General features: G+C 35.5%; 1 protein-coding gene across 1 annotated transcript; it reads right to left on the reverse strand.

Moving 5' to 3' along the window:
* Positions 1 to 206: 206 nt before the first annotated feature.
* LOC112020055 (protease Do-like 7) lies at positions 207 to 22599 on the reverse strand. The gene is given in 26 exon segments (XM_065771186.1): positions 207 to 746; positions 1796 to 1907; positions 2363 to 2520; positions 2747 to 2962; positions 3531 to 3758; positions 3880 to 3959; positions 4031 to 4201; positions 4442 to 4547; positions 4644 to 4826; positions 5737 to 6237; positions 6997 to 7162; positions 8373 to 8422; positions 9302 to 9382; positions 10181 to 10288; positions 10985 to 11050; positions 11336 to 11392; positions 11504 to 11569; positions 12577 to 12666; positions 12800 to 12925; positions 15696 to 15732; positions 16303 to 16361; positions 18232 to 18366; positions 21979 to 22051; positions 22138 to 22171; positions 22174 to 22247; positions 22249 to 22599. Coding segments are annotated over 26 exon segments (3327 nt in total). The 5' UTR covers positions 22422 to 22599; the 3' UTR covers positions 207 to 569.
* Positions 22600 to 23299: the final 700 nt, after the last annotated feature.

The following is a 23299-nucleotide window of genomic DNA, read 5'->3' on the forward strand; positions in this document are numbered from 1 at the left end:
TTTTTTTTTTTTTTTTTTTTTTTTTTTTTGAGATTAGTCAAAAAATCAGGTAGAAGTAGAACCAACCATACTATTGTGGTTCTCAGCATATTGTCATTCCTCGCAGTACAAACTTTGTCTTGCTAGTTGCTAATCTTGCTTTGTACTCTTGTTTTTTGTTTTTCTTCCTTTTTTTGGTGTTAGATCTATTAAAAGGAGAAAGTAGATAATAATAATGATTTTTACTTTCTTTCATCCAACATTTTTTTCTCAGATGAATTCATTCGACAATTCACTTGTATAACTATTCAGTATATAATCCATCTTTAAACATAAAATGACTGGACACTTTATGAATATAGCTGTGCCCGCCTAAATAAAATGTGCCTTTTACAGTCCTCTGTTTGTTGAAAAACCATGTTAGCCCAGCTCCATTCCAAAATAGCCACGTCCAACCAGAAGGCTGCAGCACCTGTTTGTCACTCCTTTAACCATGGATAGGTCAGTACAGTTCAGTCATTACACACTTTATGCTCGTATGGTCCTTCCTCCCCCAAGGAAATCTGTCCAGCCAGATGATAATGCTTATTTCAGGCATTACTGCTTCCTAATGACTTGATTACCTTACGCCGCCACATTGCAGTGTCAGGATTAAATCTCAATTCCCATGTAGGCCAGTAGTGCAAGTCCTGCTTCAATGTTAGTACTCGAGGCTTCCCATTCAGGTGAATTGTTCGTACACGGACAAACTCCCCATGTTCTAATTCCTGAATTTATGTAAAGAGAATCTTCATAAATAAGCATATGACTTGGTATAACATACCTACCAATCTGATGACAGAAGAATTAAAATACGAACACACTGTTATGCTATAACATTTCTACTATTGGTTCTAAGATAGCAACAAAGAATATCCGATGTAGAATTACCAAAATACTAATTGTCTGACCAATAGTCAATTGTGAATATATATTGTGCCCTTGCTTGACTATGTATACACAGTATGTCTGACTCATGCATAAGTTGGAAACACAACTCAGAAAATCATCATTGACATTTCATATGCACTGTAAATAACCTCTCTGCATATAACGAACATAATCCATATGGAAATATACAAGTAACAATGAAGTGATATGCAAAAATTATAAAGATTTTTATAAAATTACTTGAATAATAACCATGATATCTCCCACTAATATTACCAGAGTTAACAAGGTGCAAGCTTATGTCAGTAAAAGTTGACTAGCTCTGATAATGCTTAGTATCTTGTTAGTCAAACATACAATTAGCTTAGCACATATAGCCACAAGATGTCAAAGGTCCTCGCAGTCCTTATGTCAAAGTGAGCCTTATGAAAGTGATTCAAATGCAGTTTTACCCAAATCCCAATATAAATACAAACAAAACCCATGCACCATGACTTTGCTAACATTGAATGCCTATACTTTGGCCTAAATTAGTGATCTGTGGAAAAAAATGAAACAGAGAATTTTTTTTAAATCATTTTTATTCTTCATATTGGCATTAAATGCTCACGTCACTTCCCTTGAAATTGGATAACCATGCATCCAACATCACAATGTATTCACTTTCAAAGCATTATTGTAATTTTTCAAAGTAGCTATCAACATCAAATATTTAAATCAAAGGGAGAGAAAGGAGAAGGGGGGAAAAGTTAGTGGATTAAGGGGGCATTGTCAAATTTTCAAGCATCACAACCACAGGCACATGCACGCACCCACACACAGACAACATATAAGTAGAGAGAGAGAAAGAGAGAGAGAGAAGAGGAAGGTAAGGTTGCGGATATACCTTTGTCACATTAACAAAAGCATCTAAATCAGGAGTCAGTTTGCCATTAACTTCAACGATCCACTGAAGTGCATACAGACCATACCTATGCACTGGACTGCCATGGCACCACCTGATAAATTTTAAAAATTGTCAAGCATACACAAGTAGTTGAAGCTTTAACGGTAAGTAATGAAATTTTATCAAAAATGTAAAAGAGTGGTGCAGGGTGATATTAACATTCAGTGACTATTTCAATCTTCAAAGAGTATGGGAGGAATTAGCTAGCTGGCCTGCACTCAAGGTAAACAGTGGGTAGAAAAACAATAACAGTCAATGTTTTGTGTTGGCTGATGCACATCAGGCTGAACACTAGCTACCCAAATTGGCCTAATTAACAACTTTTGTGGGCGCAAAACATTTCTGTATAACACCCTGAGATGAGCATTTAGCAAAGACTTAGGCTGAGCTAGTCAATGGGAATGCTAACAGAACATCAATTATGCAATTCCTTAAAATTATAAAATTATATACCCCTTCACGTCAGGAAAAGCATGGAATACTTGTAAATTCAAACAAATATCATACCTTGCCACATACACACCATGACCTTCTTCAGGAAGAAATCCAAGAGCACGAACTGCTGGATGAGGATCATGAACAATACACCCACACCAATTTATTACACGTGTTGTGCCATTGCCATCCCTAACATCTGTCCCCACAAGAACATCGATTTCATGTCCCTGGAATCATACAGATCAATGTATGAATGACGATTCATTCAATAGCTGCTTCGATTAATGTATGAATGATGGTTTATTCAATAGCTATTTCTTATATCAAAAAGGATTCAATGCACAACAATGTGAAAGAGGCAAATATACCTAGGCAATACTTTCTTGAACCCCTGCTTCTAAAAGAATGTAAAAGTAAAAAACAAAACCCACATGGGACATATTATTTGCTTACCTGCCGAAAAATGGTCATGTTAAGCTTCCCATCATTGTTGTCACATTTGTCTAATGCTTGGCAAGCATTTTCTATGTCAAGGAAAGATGTAACTGGCTCTTTGTTGATTGCCAAGACCATGTCTCCTTGTTCTAATAAATTTTCAGCTTTTGATCCAGCCAAACAACCTTTCACACGTAAAACCTGTCGTCTAATTGGATCTTTCTTGACAAGTGCCTTCAAGGAACATTCACCAATGATTAATTACAAAAATAATGAATTTGGTAACCAAAAAGATTCATTCAAGAAGGAAATGATGTAAAGAGACCAAAACATGATGACAAAACTTAACTTATCACATCTAATGGTGCACCATTCCAGTATCTAAACCTAGAAAATTTTGATGATGTTTAGCCATAGCAATACATCAGGTGAAACATCCATTAGCCATTAAGGCTGTTTCATCTATATCTACATGTTCTCAGGAACCAAAATAAAATATTATGAGCAATGTGAATTTTTTTTTTCCCACTGAAATAGTAAGCCAGTATGGATTCACATGTGGCCAGCCACAACTAATCTATGGAGAATCCATAACTGACTCCAAAATATGTGGGACTAAAGCTTTGTTGTTGTTGTCGAATGGATTCACAATGAAAAGAGAAACAAAGAAACAAACCATTTTCTTTATAAAAAAAAATTTAACAGCATTTACAAAGTCGAACGCAGGAAACAAATGCATTCATATTGCACACCAAATGAAAGCGAAAGAAGGATAAAATATTTTCTCAGGAAGAATATGTACTTGCACCCAATCATCGCTCAGTCCAAAACTCCGGGCCTTTGATAGCAATGTAGGATAAAGTTCAACCTCTAAAATTCGAACAAGTGGCATTGGCTTTTTGACACCATTTATGAGAAGAGGTGGCCCATGTGCACCAGATAAGATTTTGTCAAGGACTTGGCTGATTGTATATATCGGGATTCCTCTGACAAATTGATGATCCTCAGACGAATTGCAACCAAATTTCAACTGCAATCAGGAATTTATATGTCAGATTCATGCTCCAAAGGAGCACATCAGAAAAATCAATTTAATAATGAACCTTAGTTTTTTTCTTTTTCATTTTCTTTTTTTTGGTCCGAGTGGAAACCTGAGTTGAAAAGCTTCCCCAGATAGCTTGGACTCTTCCTTGTTCATCAGTTAACACCCCCGAAAAAGTACTACCAAAATCTGATATCATACATGCATAATGTCAAAATCTGGATGAATAAGATCTACTTTGGTAATGAAAGTACAGTTACCAGTATCAAGCTCGATGACTTCCATATTGGTTGCTCTGTACCGTGGACAATCAGCTGAGCCAATATTCAATGCAGCACATGGATTGGTCACAATGGATTTTCTGGATGTTGCTTGGAGGCTTCTACTCAACCCCACAAGATAAACCGAGTCACCACGACGTAATGTAGGCTCTGTCTCAGAAAGTATGAAAATTCTTCTTCAATATGCATATTTTAGGTAAAATAACTGTCAATGTACTTGGAAATTAATACAAATATAATAATATTTGCACACACGGAAGAAGACTAGCTGTATGAATGATTCAAACATGTGACACACCATAAACATAGAATTGTATCAGAATAGGGAATCTGACAAACTCCAAATAAAATTGAACAAAGAGAAATTAAAATTAATGTAGTCAAAATTACCTGGAAGTAGTTCAGCAGCACGCACAACTGAGGCGCCAACAGCTCCCAGTGCAGAGGGATCATATGCAATGAGAGCATAATTATGAACAGGATGGAGAAAAACCACCTATATAGAATGTAAACAACTTAAGCAAGTAGCAGATTTTTATTTTATTTTATTTTATTTTATATTTTTAACTTTTACTGACGCTAAAAGATTTACCTCCCCAGGGATTTCAATTGGAAAAGCAGCAAAGGACAGCATCACATCGGATGCAGATATTGCAACTGTGTTCTTGTCAACCACGACAAGTCCCATACTTTGAGAATGATGTATAATGACACCAGTCCCAAAAAAATGTTGTGAGTGCACACCATCAAGCATACACGATGGTGGCACATGGACCTGCAGGTATAAAGACCAACTTACTAATAAAATGTAAGCCCTGGAAAGAAACACTTCCAACCACCCATGCATATATATTCACACATATACAAAGTTTCACCTCAACAATTGAATAAAAGTAGGTTATTACAATTTTGAACAAGCCACTAAGCTAAAATCAGTAGTTTTTTTTTTTTTTTTTTTTTGATAAGTTAAAAAAAAATATAACTGTGAGCAAAATATAAGTAACAAATATATATATATATATATAGAAGAATGACTCTGAGTAAAATATAAGTAACAAATATAAAAGAGGGAAAAGGGGCCTTTAAACCCAAAATCTAATGAAATACAAGCCTCATGTCCCTATACATTTTCATCAGATAGTTCCAAATAAGGACAACCTAAATTTTCTGATATAACCTAATAAACAAACGGCACAATAAAAAATCATATGGATGGATCCACTGTCAGTGTCTAGTGTCGTATATTTTGTTCAAAACCAGTCCCAAGCCTGGAAAAAGGAGGGTTTGCAGTGCATTGATAGCAAGTGTAAGATTTAGTCACTTCTCATGAATGAATTTATTATCATCTTGATTGAAACCACGTGATAATTACATTCAAATTAACATGGGTTCTCAATTGTATTTGTAGGCAAGGTCATCTTCCAAGACAATTCCAGATAATTAATCATAGAAGGGCTAAATTGACAAGCTATTCTTTAAAGGGAAACAATTAAAGGGGTACTTGACTCAACTTGCGAGCAAGATTCAGAAAGCTAAAGTGTAAAGCCCCTTACTATTGAAGTTTAACTTAATATGAATAAAGCAAAAGGCATCACAAACTAGTTGGGTGAAAATTAACTAGCTTGGTCAATTGAATTAGGCAGGCAATTGAAGAAAATATGATTTAATATTTCTAAGATAATTACCTCAAACATTACAAGAGTGGGCTCTATAACACGTTCAGGAAATGAAGCATTAGCTGCTGTCACCATTGCACCTTGAAACTCTCTTAAGATATCATTTTGCATAGTATTAGGATCCTCCAACTTCACTTCTCTGGTTTCAGGCAAGGAACAATCAGCAACAACATTGCCCTCAGCAGACAAATCTTCTTCCACTCGTCGTTTCTTTAATCCAACAGGGTCATTCCCAGGACGTGCTTCATCAGAAGCATCTTCACAATTCGTTTCCATACTAGTAACACCATCAGTCAACTCCTGGCCGTTACTTTGATGTATATGTTCCATAAAATTACCCTCACCACCCATTGAAATTGTCTGGCTTGCAACATCATTGATACCAGAGGATGGTAGAAGGGAGTCAGTTTGAAAAGCTGGCTTTGCAGTCCATAGACCAGTACTATCATCACGAGTGTATATCTGTGGAGGGGCATACCATTCATGCCGATCAACTGTGACAAGTACAGACTGAACCCACCAGAAGAGTCAGAATAGTAAGACAAAGAAGAGGGTGGTGAAACAAAAATGCGCATAATCAAGTTAGAACCCGAAAGATGCAGGGCGAATCTAAGAGTAAATGTCAATGCAACAATAAGTACATAGCATAAAGCACATGACAGAAGACCACGGAAGGACATTTAGTGTCTCTCATGCTTATAAATGCTATCATGTAAACCAAGGCTTCTATGGGTCTGAAAATAGCACATCTATGGACTAAAATTCAGTGGAAATGAATCTTTTTTTTTTCCTCATCCAAAAAAAGGAAATGAATCTTTTCAGATATTAACTATAATGATATGAGGTAATAAATACCACTGGGACTCTAAAGGTCCATTCACTAGAGGCTCATTTTTATACAAGTAAATGACCAAAGCAACATCAGGCTCACACAAGCTGAAAGAACCAATAGACCTTAAGGTCCATAAACCTAAAAGAAAGCCTTGACTGATTTAAACAAATACAACTGATTGGGCCTTCTCACAAATACAACTATAGAGATATTCCAGTTGAAATCAATTTGGAAATAAAGAAAGCCACAATAAATCAAATAATATGACTGCTTCCCCATAAACACTATTAAATAGTGTTACCTATTTATTAAATCAATTAATTATTGAATTAAACCAAAAATAAGAAATCATTAATAAATAATAATAAGTACCAGTTCGCTGTGCTGATAAATTATCAAATTGATCAACAGAAGTGTAATAACTAATCATCATATACCTTCCTCCGGTGACGATCCGTGTAGCTTATATACTCCAATGGTACTCGAACACCCCTAGACAGCTTGGACAAAATTGAAATTAGTTCCTCAAGACATGATATTTCTTCACCCGCAAATTTCTTAATGATGGCATGGCGAGGAACTCCTGCCCTAAAGAGCATATATCTGCAATAGGTAAAACAATTGGCCCATTACATTAAAAAGGCATAGAGTGGAAAGAAAGCAAACACAAATTGTTTCAATTTTCCAAATAATTAAATTGCACGCCCATATTGTAACATAAACTCATGAGTCATGACATGAAAATATAGTGCAGCAAAAAAGTTCAATACAGGAACATCGAACCAAGCTACAAATTCAAAATGCCCTATTGAGATTCTCGACAACTCAGGCCTAATTTTGATGGTCACTTTTCAACTCATTCCACACTAGTATGTGAATGGATGGAAAAATTTTACAATGAAGATCATCAAAACAGTGGATATGTTGCCCCACTCTCTTTTCTGTCACCGTTCAATGCACACCCCATTTGTTCGCCCACTCTCTTCCAATATGAATTCAAACAATTTTGATTCCACACAGAAAACACGCCTTCTTTCCCATCCCTCGTTTCTATAGTTCCGGACTTCCAGTAAACCCTAACAAAAAGAAGTAATAAACAACTACTGCCTTTAACCTCACAGACTGCCTGTTTTTGCCATGGGAACCGTGGCAGGGAGAGTTCAGTTAACAGCTGGTGTTCCCTTCAAGGACAGGAAGCATTACGACATCACTAGATGCTGCCTTTCAATATTTAAATTTATGTTAGTGTGTAGATTTGTATCTGGGAACTCCAGATAGTTATAATCTTGAACCTCATGCTATCGCTTATCAAAATAAAATTTAAAAAATCTTGAGCATCATGCTATCAAAACTTATAAACAAATGAATTGAAGGGTTTTACAAAAAAAGATTAAATAGTATAAAAACATCAACATCAAACATAAAGAAACAGAAGAACAGGTTTTTTCTATCAACATCAAAGGAAGTGTAGTAGTGCCTGCAGAACAGTCATAAAGCACAGGGTGGAGCTTCTAAAATGTTACTGAGAAATCCTCTTTGGCAGCTACTAACAAGATAGGCTGCTCACATATTAAAAGCACAAAATAAGCTTGTTTTCTGCAGTGAACCACTCTAGGGAACCACTGAAAATTATATCAGGTAATCAATCTTCTCTAGATATTAATTAGTTTCAAGTCTTCAATTTTATTATCAATATATATAGAATACAAAGTAGAAAAGATCAACATTTGTTTGCATACTGTACATTACAATTGATGAATAAGTCAAAATAATTAGTAATGTATATCTTAGTACTAGATCTGATTAAACTTACCCTGGTTCTGCAACATATACAAGACCACAATTGAAACGGAAATTTCTAGCCTGCATTGAATAAATTAAATGAGTTACATGTCTGCTATAATAATTAAGGGTTGTATATGAAAAGTAGTTAGCAGAAAGCAAGATTGACTAAACTACAAGTCAACAAAGCTAGGTCAACAAGTTTGATTTCACAATAATAGAAGGTAAAAATAAATAAAATAAAAAGTCTCATGAAAAAGAAGAAACTGATTTAACCCATGAAGTTTCATTTCTTGATTAATGGAAAGTTTGAACTAAAAGTATTCCAAAAAGTTATAAAAACCCCCAACCAAGCTTGTCACATGCAACAAATACCAATGATTCTCCCATATACAGTGCTATGATTAAGGCACCAGATAACTAAAAAGAATGTCAATTGGGATGAAAGCCAAGGCACAATAGCATAAGCAGAAATGACTTTCAAAAAAGTACAGAAACAAAACAGGATTATTTATGTGGGCTCTCTATAGTTGAAATAAGGCTTATAGCTATATAGTCTTTACATCATCTTATTATTATATATGTGGGCTCTCTATAGTTGAAATAAGGCTTTGCTACCTAGTCTTTACATCATCTTATTTAAGATGAAAAATTAAGGCAAACATGCAATATTCTTTTCTGGCTTTGTAGCCACACAGTACCTCTCCCGATTTTTAAGGAGTGTGTCTTGAGCTCAACTTTCATGGTATGGATGTGTTGGGCTCAAAGTTTATTCTATTAATTCGCCAACACCATCATTGAAAAAGAAAATGTACAGGACTTGCCAATATGAAATACACATGCACATCCAATCACAGACAAACTGATGCATCAATTGAGAGGAAAATATCAGCAAAAATAGATGGACAGTAAAAGTTGCCACTCTAAAGAACTGAGCAAGAACTGCTAATCCCAACCTACCTGTTGATATGAAAGAGGGTGTATCACCGCACCACTTACTTCTAGGAAGTAATCGGGAGTTATTGAATGTAAATCCTGGACCTAAAATATATAAAGAAGACATTAAATTTTACATTAATAAGATGAAGCAAAATGGAAACTAATATACAAATATCACCAAATAGCTAGTACATTTAAAACATATTGTATCAACGAAACCTAACATGCCAGTGAAGGTGAGAGCTAGCGCATACTGAGGATTTAGGTAAATCCATGGACTAGATGATTGATTGGGCCAGCCAAAACCAACCCAGAAATTTATGTCTGAGGTGTAGGGTTGATATTAAATCTAGTCACATAGTACATATTCATATTGATGTGATAGAGTATTCAGATTAGAGTTTTGAAAGAATAAATTAGTTATCTTCTCTTTCTGGCTTTTAGTTTTGCTCTCTTTCTTGATTATCTGAATCTACCAAGCTTCATTTCATTTCTCAGGGATCCAAGCCCACTTCTGAACATCACAAAGGACCTTTGCTAAATTGGCCCACAGTCTAACAATCTTGGGTCCATAGTTTTTAGCTGTCAACCTCCATTTGGATTACATCACTTCTTCATGCCACTCTGGCCATTATATTATAAACAAGCATCATTTTTCACTTGGTAAAGCTACTGCTAGGTGTTCACTGTAAGAGCCACCCTCCTATACCATGCATAGAATGGTTCTGGCAGAGTTTGTGAAATCAATCCCATAATACAGATATAGGCTTCCATGTGAGTCACTCCAAGATCAAGTTCATTATTTCTCACAGCAAGCTATCTACCAAGGACCTGTGTAAACTTCTTTTCTAGATAAATTGAAAGCAGTAACCAATACTTGAACATTAGCACAACCCTTACCATCAAGCTGACAGTCAATGGTAAGCCACCCCTTTCTATTTGTAATTCAAGGTTCTGGTTGACACTGTCATCAATTAAAGTCTCCAACTTCAGGAATTGGGTAATTACCTGCATTAGGAGTTCCACACGTTAAAGCAACTAATACAAGTAATAGCTCCAAAGTAGTAGAAAACATTGCCTGTATACGAACTAAGACATGATTATTCAAGATTATTTCACTCTGTGATGTAAATATAATTTTTTTTTTTTTATGAGTAAAGATAAATTTATTAAATAGAAACATAGACAGTATACAAGAACTTAGAGGGAGTAACTTAAGAATACAGTAGCATAGTATCTCCCCAAAATAATAATTACTTACATGCAAGTCCAAAAACTCCTAATATATTCAAAGATCTATGTCCATCTAACGACATCCAAAAGAAACTAGTTCAAATGATATTGCACTACTCCTCACATAAATTGTTACCAAATGGCATATGGTCTGATTCCACATATGCAAACAAAACAGTCACAGGAAATGTCCAACAAAGGTATGGGAACAAAACAGAAAAAGGAGAACATTGGGTCTTGTTAGAATCTGCTCCCTGGAAACAGTTTTGAGTAGCCTGCTCTAAGGGTTAATCCTGGAAGCTTTTCTATGAGAACAAAACTGGTGGTACATTTTAGTAAAAAAGTTTCAGTTTGAAAATAACAATACAGCTACCAAAACCGTCCAGCAATTGCAAAACACAATTAAAGTCATACAGGAATAGCTCATAGAATAAATCAATGTAATCAAGAATAATTCAAGACATCACTTACTTCCCCATTCACACGAACAAGCACATCTCCTGGCTCCAAATTCTTATGAGCCGGGCCACCTGGCACCTGAAACAAAGTCGACACCCATTAGTCAGAAAAATATTACATAACAGCAACAACAAAGCCTTAGTTCCAAAATTTTGGGATTTGCTATGGATCCTCAACAAACTCGAGATCGGCAGAAACATTTCCGTTGCTGGGATTTGAACCTTAATCCCAAATTTATTTTAAATAAAAAAAATGACATAATATTACCTTTAAAATAATATGAAAATTAGTACGCAATTAAGCATTAGAAACACAAAACATACTTTATCCTTTAGAGGTAAAATATCAAACAAATGTACTTACCACAGAGTCAACAATGAGCATGCCAGTTTCCCCTTGTGGAGATGCATTCCGCACCATCTAAACAAGTCAAAAGCACAAGCATAATTACACATTGAGGAAACCCAATTTTATCCAAAAAATATATATAAATCATCACTGGAAACAATGTAAAATCAGAGAACTAAAGACCTGCTCTGTTTCACTTTGTAGACCAAGCCGGCGTGTCTCATCAAATCCTTTATGAACAAATGTTACCTATACCATGGATTAAAGAAGCCAAATCATGTAATAAACCCTCAGATATTTTATACAAAGATTTATTGTTTATGAATAAAAGCACATACATGTATACACATTAATCAAATATTTATATATAAAATAAAAATTGGCATAACTAATTGAGCATTTTTTTACCACAACTCCGTGTGATGCTACTGGCATATAAGGCTTTTTGAATTGAAAACCCTCACTAACAACCACTTTAGAGATTAGGAGGAAAACTCTACTTCGAAGGCTACACAAATGAAAACTTTTTCATAACCATTTTCTAGATTCTAGGTTGAAGTTTTCATCTCCTTATGACTCAGTTTTCACCACAAGGAAAAAAAAAACAAAAGAACTAGTACATGCATCTGGTCCATTTACGTATTTCCTAAATAAGTAAATTAGGTCAGTGATCAAATCAAGAGAATGTACAGAAAATCCACTCTGCCCAACTCCCCCCCCCCCCCAAAACACCACAAAACCTCCCAAATACCAAAAAAAAAACCACAAAACCTCCCAAATATAATAAATATAGATGAAAATTAATTAAGAATCTTTAGGGGTTGTGTGTGTGTGGTTGGGTTTTGGGGGGGGTGTCAAGAAATAAAACAATGTTAAGGGGAAAGAACACTTCAACATTGAAATAATGCACGCCTGACAATGTCATGTTTCAGTTAGTGTATATTTGGAAATGTACAATATGTGCTTCTCAAGATTCTAGGATCAGGGTATTTTTATTTTCTATATATTCCAGAATCCAGACCAACCACAACAAATGTCCTCAAATTTTACATGCTGTACCATAGCTTCCGCAACCTTAAAAATTAAGAATTTAAGCAATAACGCCCTGATTTATAATGACAGGTCATGAGAAAAATGTATACTGGCCTACTCAACAAAACACATTCTATCTTCTGTCTAATGCTGTTAAGAGTAAACAACTAAGAAAATCAAATTAATGGTAGGAAAGCTATGCAAGGATAACATCAACAACAAACCTGAAGCGTACCCCGGGGTATGGAAATTGGCCCCCATTTATTTACATAAGAATCACAGCCCTTCTGGAGAAACTTCAATGCCCTCACAACCTGCCAATTAAGTTCTTCTCTGTTTAGTTGCCTAAGTTGAATTACACACTCCCCACGAGAAGAATTGTGCTCAATCCCAGTTTATACCGGAAGGATGGCATAAAGGCTCAGCAAATATACAAAAAGCGCTCACTCGTTCTAAAGGCAAAAAAAATGCTGATGCACTTGATGACTTGCTCCCAGCATTCAAGGCCACCGCTCTGCCTTGCCAATCAATAACTGGGGAACCGCTAGAACCACCTTTAGTCCCAGATGCAGCCTGTAAGCAAACCAATCATGAATTAAGAAACAATAACATTTTGGCTCAAGCTGCAACATAGCAGATTAACAATTTAACAACAAACAACCAATAAGGAATGTTATGTCAGTATCAAATAAAAAAAGAATCAAGAAATGGACTCCATGAAAACAATGTTCTACAATTTAGCACCAATTTTGATACACCATTGAGCATCATAAGATGTCATGACCTTCTACAGACACACCAAAAGAACAGTCTTAAAAAAATAAAAAATTATAAGGATGGTACTTTAGGCGCCTATGCCAATCACAAATAAGAAGTTTAATATTATAATATAGCAGCATTCTTAGCAAACAAATTAATTTATAAACAGGCGCCAAATTCATTTAAATATTTTCCAAAAAAAGACTCATTTTTCTTCCAATGAAATGAAAAACAAAGTAAAATTCTTCAAATTATATATATATAGTTAAAAAATTCTTCAAATTGATATTAGCTCAGAATGGCTTGCTTAACTTTAAACAAAAGACAAGTTCATATCTTAGCCCACAATTAAAACTGAAATCGTGTTTTCAAAACACGATTTCACCTGTGCATGCCATACACAGTGTAACTAGCACTACTCTAAAAACAATATAACATAAGTAAAAAAATCAAATATAAAATTATAATCAAAATATAGGAGGCCAAACCCCCACAAAGTTCCCTTCAACAGAAACAAACAAAGGCCCTCAACTTTAGATATCTTTAAAGGAGAGAGAGAGACTAGAACGAAGAGGGAAAAAGACAAGACATTACCTACCATCCAATTTAACCATTTGAAACAAGAGAACAAAAGGTAACCCAAGAAGCAAGTAGGGCTGCAGATGAAAGTGGACACTGATGCCATCAGTTTGAATTCAAATGTGCATGGCGCAATGTGGACATGACTGGGTCTGACTTTATGTTTAACTGGTCATAAAAAACCATTGGGAGGGCTTGAGTGAGGTTGGCAAACTCGACCTAAATGTGTGCCTGGCCGAGCCGGTTCAAGCCAAGCTCAGGTTTCAATTTCAAGGCTCAATTGCTCAAATCAAGTGAACACAAGGACCCCACTACATAGAATACTACAACAACAATCAAAGCCTTATTTCCAAAAAATTTGGGGTCAGCTATGGATCCCAATAGTCAAGGTCGAAAACATATAATCTTTTCCACCATTCTATACCATTCCAAGTCATACACATTGATACTTTCTAATTGTCATTACTTTTTACTACTTCTATTAATGTAATTTTCAGTCTTCCTCTACCTTTTTTAGTTTCCTCAACTTAAATTAACTCACTCTTTCTCATTAGTTTATTAATCACTCTTAATATGACCAAACATCATAGGCAACTCTTCCTCATCTTTTCATCAATAAGGCTCACCCCACTGCACAAAATGCAAACAAAAATAGAGCCCCTAAAAGGAATACACCAAAAAAAAAAAAAAAAAAAAAAAGCCCCTATAGAGAAGAGAAGAATACAAATATTATAACCCAAGTAATTATATTTCACAAATCCTTAAAATCATATAAAGAAGAAAAAAGAGAACAGCTTGACTCCACCATTTAAACAAAGAGTGACCAAATAAATGAGAGCATCAGAGCATCAACTTAGAACCAGGAAGCTTAATCCTTTCAAAGGTCCAAGCAATTCTTTCTAGCCAAATGCGCTACATGAGATGTAGAGGATCAACATCCCATATCACAGGTGCCTAGCAATGTGCCTTTTCCGATATAGCAGTTTCTCTGCAACTGTCCTAGGCATTACCCATAAATCCCAATAACAAGAAAACAAGTGATCTAAGTTCCCAATCGATAAAACAATGTTGAAGATGGTCTACTGTGTCTCACCACTAACTTTACTAATATTATTAACAGCATGTCTTAATGTATGCATGAATACATGTATTTACAAACACATATGCTTGTCAACATTAACAATAAACCTCCTCTCTGGTACTACACTATGGAATGAAGTACATTGCATGAGAAGCCTCATAAGTTCTACAACTGCAAAACTAACAAAAGATTCACATATGCTGCAAGTAGCATCAATACAATTTTCAAAAAGCTAATCTATTGTTGACAGTCAATTACAGTTAGGGTAAAAGGAACATTGATTACCCTTAGTGACAACCATAGTCATCAGAACCATACCATGTGCTAACCTAGAAAATTGTTGGGTCAATGTGTCATTGTCTCAACCATTGGACCAACGGCTGTACTGTTGGTTGAATTATATATATTTTCTCAACAAATTAAATAATCATGGATAAATTTGAAAAGAAAATAGAAATGCATATAATTTATGAATGCCATTTTGGAGATTTATAATCAATGTACTTTTTCCTTCTTTTTTTTACTTGTCTTCTTTTTTTTCTTTTTTTGATTGGTAAGTTACACATGCACCCAATGGGGTCCCAATGGGTCTTGAAGCCACGGGCTCACCCTCCACCAAGAACTTATAAGGGAAGGAGGTGCCAATTGTGCTTAATTTAAAATAGATTATTTTTTACCTAAAAAATGAACAAAATGGGATGGGAGTAGTACATATATTTTACACTACAAATTCAAAACTAACCTACATAAGAAATTACACTACACAAAATTTAATTAGAAAAAATGCAGATGTAATACCAAATCATAACCCCCATAAAAGATATTACTTGATAATTTAGTTTCCATTGACAACATAAGCATGTAAGAAACCAAGACACAAGATAAACATATAAGAAACCAAGACTAAAAGATTAAGACACTTACTTGCATGTAGAATGTATTGAAATCATTGTAGCCATCCCTGCATCAAATTACAATCATTATCAACTACTATCAATCGGTAGTGAACACAACCTTTTTTTTTTTTCATTTCTGGCAAATAGAAGGCACATATACTTTTTTTGATAGGCACTAAGACTTTTATTGAGAAAAAATTGAACATCATGTTCACGATGGTGAACACTTTGAACAAGAAAACAAATACAAGTGTCTGCAAAACCAAACATCAATAGGGATAACATGTTCATGTGAATTGCAGCACTGGTTTCTATTATAGCTCCCGCATATAATAAAAAATGGCTGACAAGAAGCCATGACCTAAACCTAGCAAATTGCATCCACATCCTTAAGAATATTATGATAAAAGATGGAAAATTAAATGCCATACCTCAGTTTTAATGAACGAATCCCACCGTCAAACGATTTACAAACATTATTAGAGGCGAAAAAAAAAAAAAAAAAAAACAAAATTCCCTTAAAGACAAGAACCTCTATTTTGACCATTTGGTGTCAATTAATTGAATTTTTTTCCAAATGTGTTTCTTTATAGATTAAAGGAATCAAAATGAAATAAAGTAAAGCCAGCACATACTTTTTATAATGAGGAGCATCTCTATCTAATCGAGCAAGAGTACCAGCCAAAATGGAAACCTGTAAATTCAGAGTTAAATCAATGAAGGAACATTCATGGAAAAAAAAAAAAAAAAAACTAATATAATAGATTAAAGTCCTATAATAAAATCATAGGAAGTACCAGAGGCAAAATATATGTAACATTAAGAAAGAAGGAAGCTACCACAATATTCCATTTTTATTTCTTGGCTTTGTAAGCAGAAAAATCCGCCATAAATACAAAGTACATGTAGGCCACCACAATCATGATCAAGCAATAGTTTTACCAGAAGATTTATAATGCTAAATCATTAGCAACTGCACTAATCACCAAAATGGTCAACATCAAAGATGGTTTTAGCTCCTCAAATGGCTGTATCAGTAGGGTTCCTTCTAGAGACATCTTCCTTCAATGCTACCTCTTCTATTGGTTAGGAGACATTAGAGGAAGACTGCCAAGGTCCTTAAACCATGCTAATGTTGGACTATCTCCATTTTCTTTAAAATTCCTTTCAGATTTGGTCTTGCTAATAGAGCAATGGTGATTGTTTCTGGTATACAACAAACTAAAGTACAACTCCAAAATTCTTAAATCAATGAAAACAACCGATTAGATAAAAAAAGGTTTGTGAAGATCTGCCTATTTACTCAGTTTAACCAAAGAAAGTAAGGACTTCTCTGTTTTAATATCCTTGGCACGATAAATACACTAATCAAAAACAGCTGATACTTAGACATCCCTTACAATTTCTCTTCTTTTGCTGTGTGTATTTAGATATTTTATCTTCTTGCCTTTCATTAATTGTTTTCCTTTCTAAGAGATCAACATAACTTGGTGTTTTTAAGTAAGTATGCATCTTAAAGAAAACTAAAGCTCTGCTCTCATCTACAAGAGATAACTACATGTGAGAACCTCGTTAAGAGAGGTTATACTTTATTAGGATGGTGTTGCATGTGCCGGTGTAGTGGGAAGACAGAGGACCAATTTTTAATTTAATGTACAAATACAATGGCCCTTAATCTGTGGAGTTTTGTTTTTAGGTGCTTTGAGATACATTGAGTCCTACCAGGGAAGGTGATGGAAGCCATATTTGGTTGGACGAATTGGGTGGGTAAGCATTCATCACCTATTTGGAATATGGTTCCTTGTGGTTGATGTGGACTATTTGAAAGGAAAGTAACCAGTGTACATTTGAAGATGTGGAGCATACAAAGAGTCTGCTGCTAGCAACTTTCTCTAGCTCTTTATTTGATTGGTCTCATGCATAGGATTTTACACATTGTGATTCTATTGCAAATTTTTTAAAATCATTGTATTTTTTTACATAATTCTTTAGGCTTCTTCATGTGCTCATGAAGTAGCCTTTTCTTTTCTTTTCTTTTATAATAAAAAGAGATAACTACAGCAAGGACTGTAACCTATCCAACAAAATATCCCCTTTCGGGGAGGTTTTAATACATTTTCTGACATCTACAACAGAACCTTGTATGCAGAAATGATTATACATAATACATGTCTTCATTACAAGAGAACATCAAACCTTAGATTTGCTTTAACTAGAACCAAGCAAGACACACATCTATCTGCTAAACTTTCATGAGTTTCTCACCTCCAATGATATCAAACAATCAGTATACATATTTGAACAATGTTTTCATGCACATAAGCACAAATATAGCAGTACTTCAGACTGGCCTTTTGGTACACCAAAAATTTTAATTTAAGCCACAATTTTGTGTTATCATTTAATTAAAACTATATAAAGAGGGAGGGGGGGTTCATCAGTAATTACTATTTGCTTAATTTCAGCATTGTCAGGTATCTCCCAAAAGATAGTATGTATTACAAGTGATTTCCAGTCCCAAAAGATAGTATGTATTACAAGTGATTTCCAGTCCAAATGAATACCTTTTCACCGCTATCATTACCAACAACCCTGATTTCCAGTCCAACACAGGCAGCCTCAGGGGCAAGAGGAATCTCCTCGTAATTCAGAAACTGGATTGCACCAGGATCATAACGAAAGAAGCCAAAATCATGGACCTAGAAAAATGTTCACATAAAGTTATATCACCATTGACATACACAATGAAAGAAGCCAAAAGAAAGATAATGCTGAAACTTGAATGATTTGTCTATTATTCATGTCAGCATGAGGATTTTTTATTTATTTATAACTATGTCAGCATGAGGAAGATAATATATACACATTAATAGAAACACGGTAGAAGCTAACTACAGTGTTTATCATGTTGAGAGGAAACAAACATAACTCTTTAAGTGAATAGCTCTTAAACTCTCGCAACATTCTGAAAGTTATATTCAAAATAAATAAATGTGGAAAGAAAGAGAAATATATGGACCAAAAAAAGTGGCCAGCTCCCCTTTGTGGTAGCATTTTTAACTAACTTTTCTTTTTTATAAGATGCTGACTTGAGTCAGATAGCGAAATTGAGGGATATTCTTCGTTATTTGGAAATGAATCAGGTTTGAAGATTAATTTGGAAAATTTTGAGTTGGCACTGGTGGGGGAAGTGACCAATTTGGGAGAATTAGTGACTTTGTTGGGATGCAGACAATCATCGCTTCCTATGAAATATTTGGGTCTTCCCTTAGGTGCTAAATTCAAGGAGAGGACATTTTGGAATCCTATTCTTGAGAAGTGGGAACGGAGGCTAGCAGGTTGGAAGCAGCTCTATCTATCTAAGGTGGGTAAGGTCACTTTGATTAAAAGCACACTCTCAAGTTTGCCTACTTACTTTCTTTCTCTCTTCCCCATTCTGGTGGAGGTGAATAATTGTATTGAAAAGCTACAGAGAAATTTCCTGTGGAGTGGCATTGGTGAGGATCATAAATTTCATCTAGTTAATTGGGATCAAATTTGTTAACCAGTAAGATATGGGGGGTGAATCTTTGGAAATCTATAAAAACGAGAATGGTTGACCTTTTCCCGGTTTCTTCAGATTGATGTGGGTGATGGTACTAGAGTGAAATTTCATCTAGTTAATTGGGATCAAATTTGTTAACCAGTAAGATATTGGGGGGGGAGGGGGGGGGGTTTGGGATAAGGAACCTGAGAAGATTTAATCAAACTTTGCTAGGGAAGTGATTGTGGAGATATGGGAACATAAGGGAGCTTTTGGAGGAGGGTGATAAGAGGCAAAGTATGGGAATGAATGGGGGGATGGTGCACTAAAAGTGTTACAGGTCCCAATAGTGTGAATCTTTGGAAATCTATAAGACGGGAATGGTTGACCTTTTCCCGGTTTCTTCAGTTTGATGTGGGTGATGGTACTAGAGTGAAATTTTGGCATGACATTTGGTGTGGTGATTGCCCACTTAAGGTGGTTTTCCCAGAGCTATTTAGTATTGGTTGTGTTAAAGATTTCTCAATAGCTAAGGTTTTACATCTCTCTAATGGGGTGCCCCATTGGGATGTTCGATTATCTAGACCGGTCCAAGATTGGGAGTTGGAATCACTGCTTACATTTATGGATCTAATCTATTCCAAGGTTGTTAGGGGTGAGGGGATGCATAGGCTTTGTAGGAGACCTACCAAGAGTCGGATTTTTGAGGTGTGAGGTTAATATCACTCTTTATCTTCATCTAATGGCATGTTGTTTCCTTGGAAAGTGGTGGGGCAATCTAAGGTCCCTATAGGGTTGCCTTCTTTTCTTGGACTCTTGCATTGGGAAGATATTATCTACTGACAATCTTCAGAAGAGAGGTATTATTGAATTGGATTGGTGCCTCATGTGTAGAAGGTGTGGGGAGTCGGTGGATCATCTTCTTCTTCATTGTCCTATAGCTTACAAGTTGTGGACAATGGTGTTGTCTATTTGGACTCCAATGGCTTTTATGCCAAAGAGGGCTATTGATATATTTGCAGCTTTGCAAGGTACTTTCAGCAAGCATAGAAATATTTCTTTTTGGAAGGCTGTGCCACATTGCATCATGGGGTATATTTAGCAAGAAATTAATGCTAGAATTTTTTAGGGAAGTGAACTATCTATCCTTGAAATCAAATCCCTTTTCTTTCGTACCTTGTTAGATTGAAGAGCTGATTATCACTTTCTTCTTTGTTTTTCTCTTTTAGATATGATTGAGAATAGTAATTTGAGAGATTGATATTTTTCCTTCTCTCTGGATACACCCCCGATGTACTTGGTTTGTTTATTTTTAATATAAAAAAAATTGTTACTTATCAAACAAGAAAAAAGTAATTAAATATTATTAAAGAAAAGGAACTACCTTATATACACAAACAATAGTCCTAAAGAGACATAATCAAATTAGAGTTGCACTTTAAAAAAAGAGAATCAATTAAATCCACAACCGAATGTATCTTACTATGGCCCAAACAAAGGAGACCACTAAAACAATATTATTAGAAAATATGATTTCAGCTAAAAAACCAAGGCATACCCTAAAGAATGCATTGGTTTCTCTCCCTCTACAAAGTCCATAAGAGGCATAACAGCGCTAAGTTCCAAAAATATGAAGAATGTTTAACAAAAAAATTCCTACATCCAGAATGTAATTCAAAAACAATTTTGGAGATTTCAACATTACTCATCAAACCATGTTGAAGAAGAAAAAGAAAAAGAGAGATATTTTACAGAAAAGGAGGAGATGGATAATCAAGAATCTCAGCACTTAGACCATTCATTACACTTATATGGAAGAGATGGTTACAATAGGATAAGGAATATTATGACGTTGACAGCTGGCAGGGACACCCAAATGCATAACCAGGTATAAGTCAACAATTCATGGGCAATGTCACAACGCAACAACAAAAGATCTATGAACTTACCACTCCTTGTGCACATAGAACATTTAATCAGGACCCTCACTGCTTGGGATATTAGAGTAAAAGATATCAAACAAAGAGTCAACCGACACCAATTTCCAATCGTCATCATTGGAAACATACACTTAATATTCCATGAGCATGTCGTTTCGTCAATCAAAAATCACCAAGTGAAATCTAACTAAACTAAATCATCCTTATTAATTGTAATGACATACAATTCAAGATGCATTTTTATTAGAGGTCGATTTTTACACCATGCATCATGCCAAAACCTCACCCCTATTACCATCCCCTACCACATACTGAACATGCCCTGCAAATCTATCCCAACCCATCCTAATGCTTCTCCATATGCGACAACCATGAGTACACCTTACCTCCTCCCTATTCCTCACCATATTTGAAAGCTAAAACCCATTTTCACAAATGAAAATTTTCTTCTCCATATCTCCATAGCCATTTGCCCAACAAAGCTTGATTGAAAGCGAACAACTTACACGCTCCCAACTCCCCCCCACCCCCCCCCAACTCCGAAATTTGAACCCTTAGTTTATAAAAAAAAAAAAAAAAAAAAAAAAAAGGCCTATGAGCTTCTTTAAGCACAAACACAAAACCCATTTCACACCCAGAAATCAAAATTAAATCTCCAACGAGATATGCTTGTAAAGCACCCAAAAGTAGCTTTTTAGCACAAACACCATGTTCCTCAAGAACCCAACCCAATTTCACACATACCAGAAATGAAAACTAAATCTTCATCAAGAAATGCTTGTAATTTTGCAAGATTGTTGATAAAGAACAAGTATTGAAGAACAGAAAAAGAAAGAGTGAGGACTCACAGGATCTCTATATATAGGATGCACCGGAACTTCTTCACGGTTAACAAACATAGCCTCTGCAACCACAGGTCCTACAAACCGAAAACACAGGAAATGAATATAACATAAGGGAATTCAATTTCCTCACAAGAATCTCACGAGTTCGACACCGGCCGTACCGGCTTGACGACGTGTCGGTTAGTAAGAACGATGCGCGGCGCTTGTCGACGACGAAGCCGGTGGCGTAGCTGGTGCCGGCGGCCTCTGTGTCGAAAGCGCGACAGGCTTGGTCGGAGGACGACGACGGCTGCGGGACGACCCTGCACGAGCGCCCTCCTCCAGTCCTCGGCCGTGGCGACGTTCTCGCGAAGCGGCGGCAGCGGGTCGATTTCCATGCTCAGGTCGTTGTCGACCTTGATCGACGAGTCCGACTCCGATCCCAACCTCTCCATCGGATCCTCCATTGAAAACGAAAATGAGAGCAAAAGACAGAGAGAGAGAGTTGAGTTTTAGGGTTTCAATGAATGAGAGTGATGAGTCCAAAAGAGGAGTCCGTATTATTTGAGTTGAGACTTTGAGAGAGAGTTGAGTCTTTTCTTCTTTCTTCTTCTTCTGCTTCTTCTATTATTATTTATCGTTTTGTTTGTTTGTTAGCCTTTTTTTGGTTAGGTGGTGATGACTTAAGAAGTGAGGGCCGCCTGACTCCGAGGTGGGGGTGCGTCACGCTCACAGACATGGAGGGCCAATCACCTTCGCTTTCTTTTAATTCTTTTTTTTCATTTTTCAATTTTCAATTTCTTCACTAAACAATGACCTTTCACAAGCATGCTTTTAGCATGATTTTTTTTTTTTTTTAATATTATTTTTTTCAGTTTACTTTTTAATCACCTTTCGAATAAATTGATTTAAAAAAAAGAAAAAGAAAGAGTAAGTTAAGATTTTTTTGTTTCTCTTCTAAGTTTTAATAAAATGACATATTAACGGATGCCCAAAGCAATTATTAATAAATTATGAAAGAAAAGTTTTAACACTATTTTTATAAAAAATATAAAAAATTGTCAATAATATTTATGATTTCATCATTCTCTAAATAACTACAGTAATGGTTAACATTTTCCTTTAACAAATAAGCTACTAAGCTCATGGATGTTTATGTATGAATAGATATGTGATTGGAATAATTCATATATTAAAAATGTAGTAACTCAAGGACGCTTATGAATGAATGTAAGCCATTAAGCCAAGTCATGCTAGTTCTTAATTCCACTTTTTTTTTTCTCTCTCATCTCTTTCTCACTATCAACTTCCAACAATAATTGTAATGCTATGAATAAGTGGAAAT

This window comes from Quercus suber, unplaced genomic scaffold (assembly GCF_002906115.3).
Source record: "Quercus suber isolate HL8 unplaced genomic scaffold, Cork oak 2.0 scaffold_40, whole genome shotgun sequence".
Classification (NCBI taxonomy): Eukaryota; Viridiplantae; Streptophyta; class Magnoliopsida; order Fagales; family Fagaceae; genus Quercus; species Quercus suber.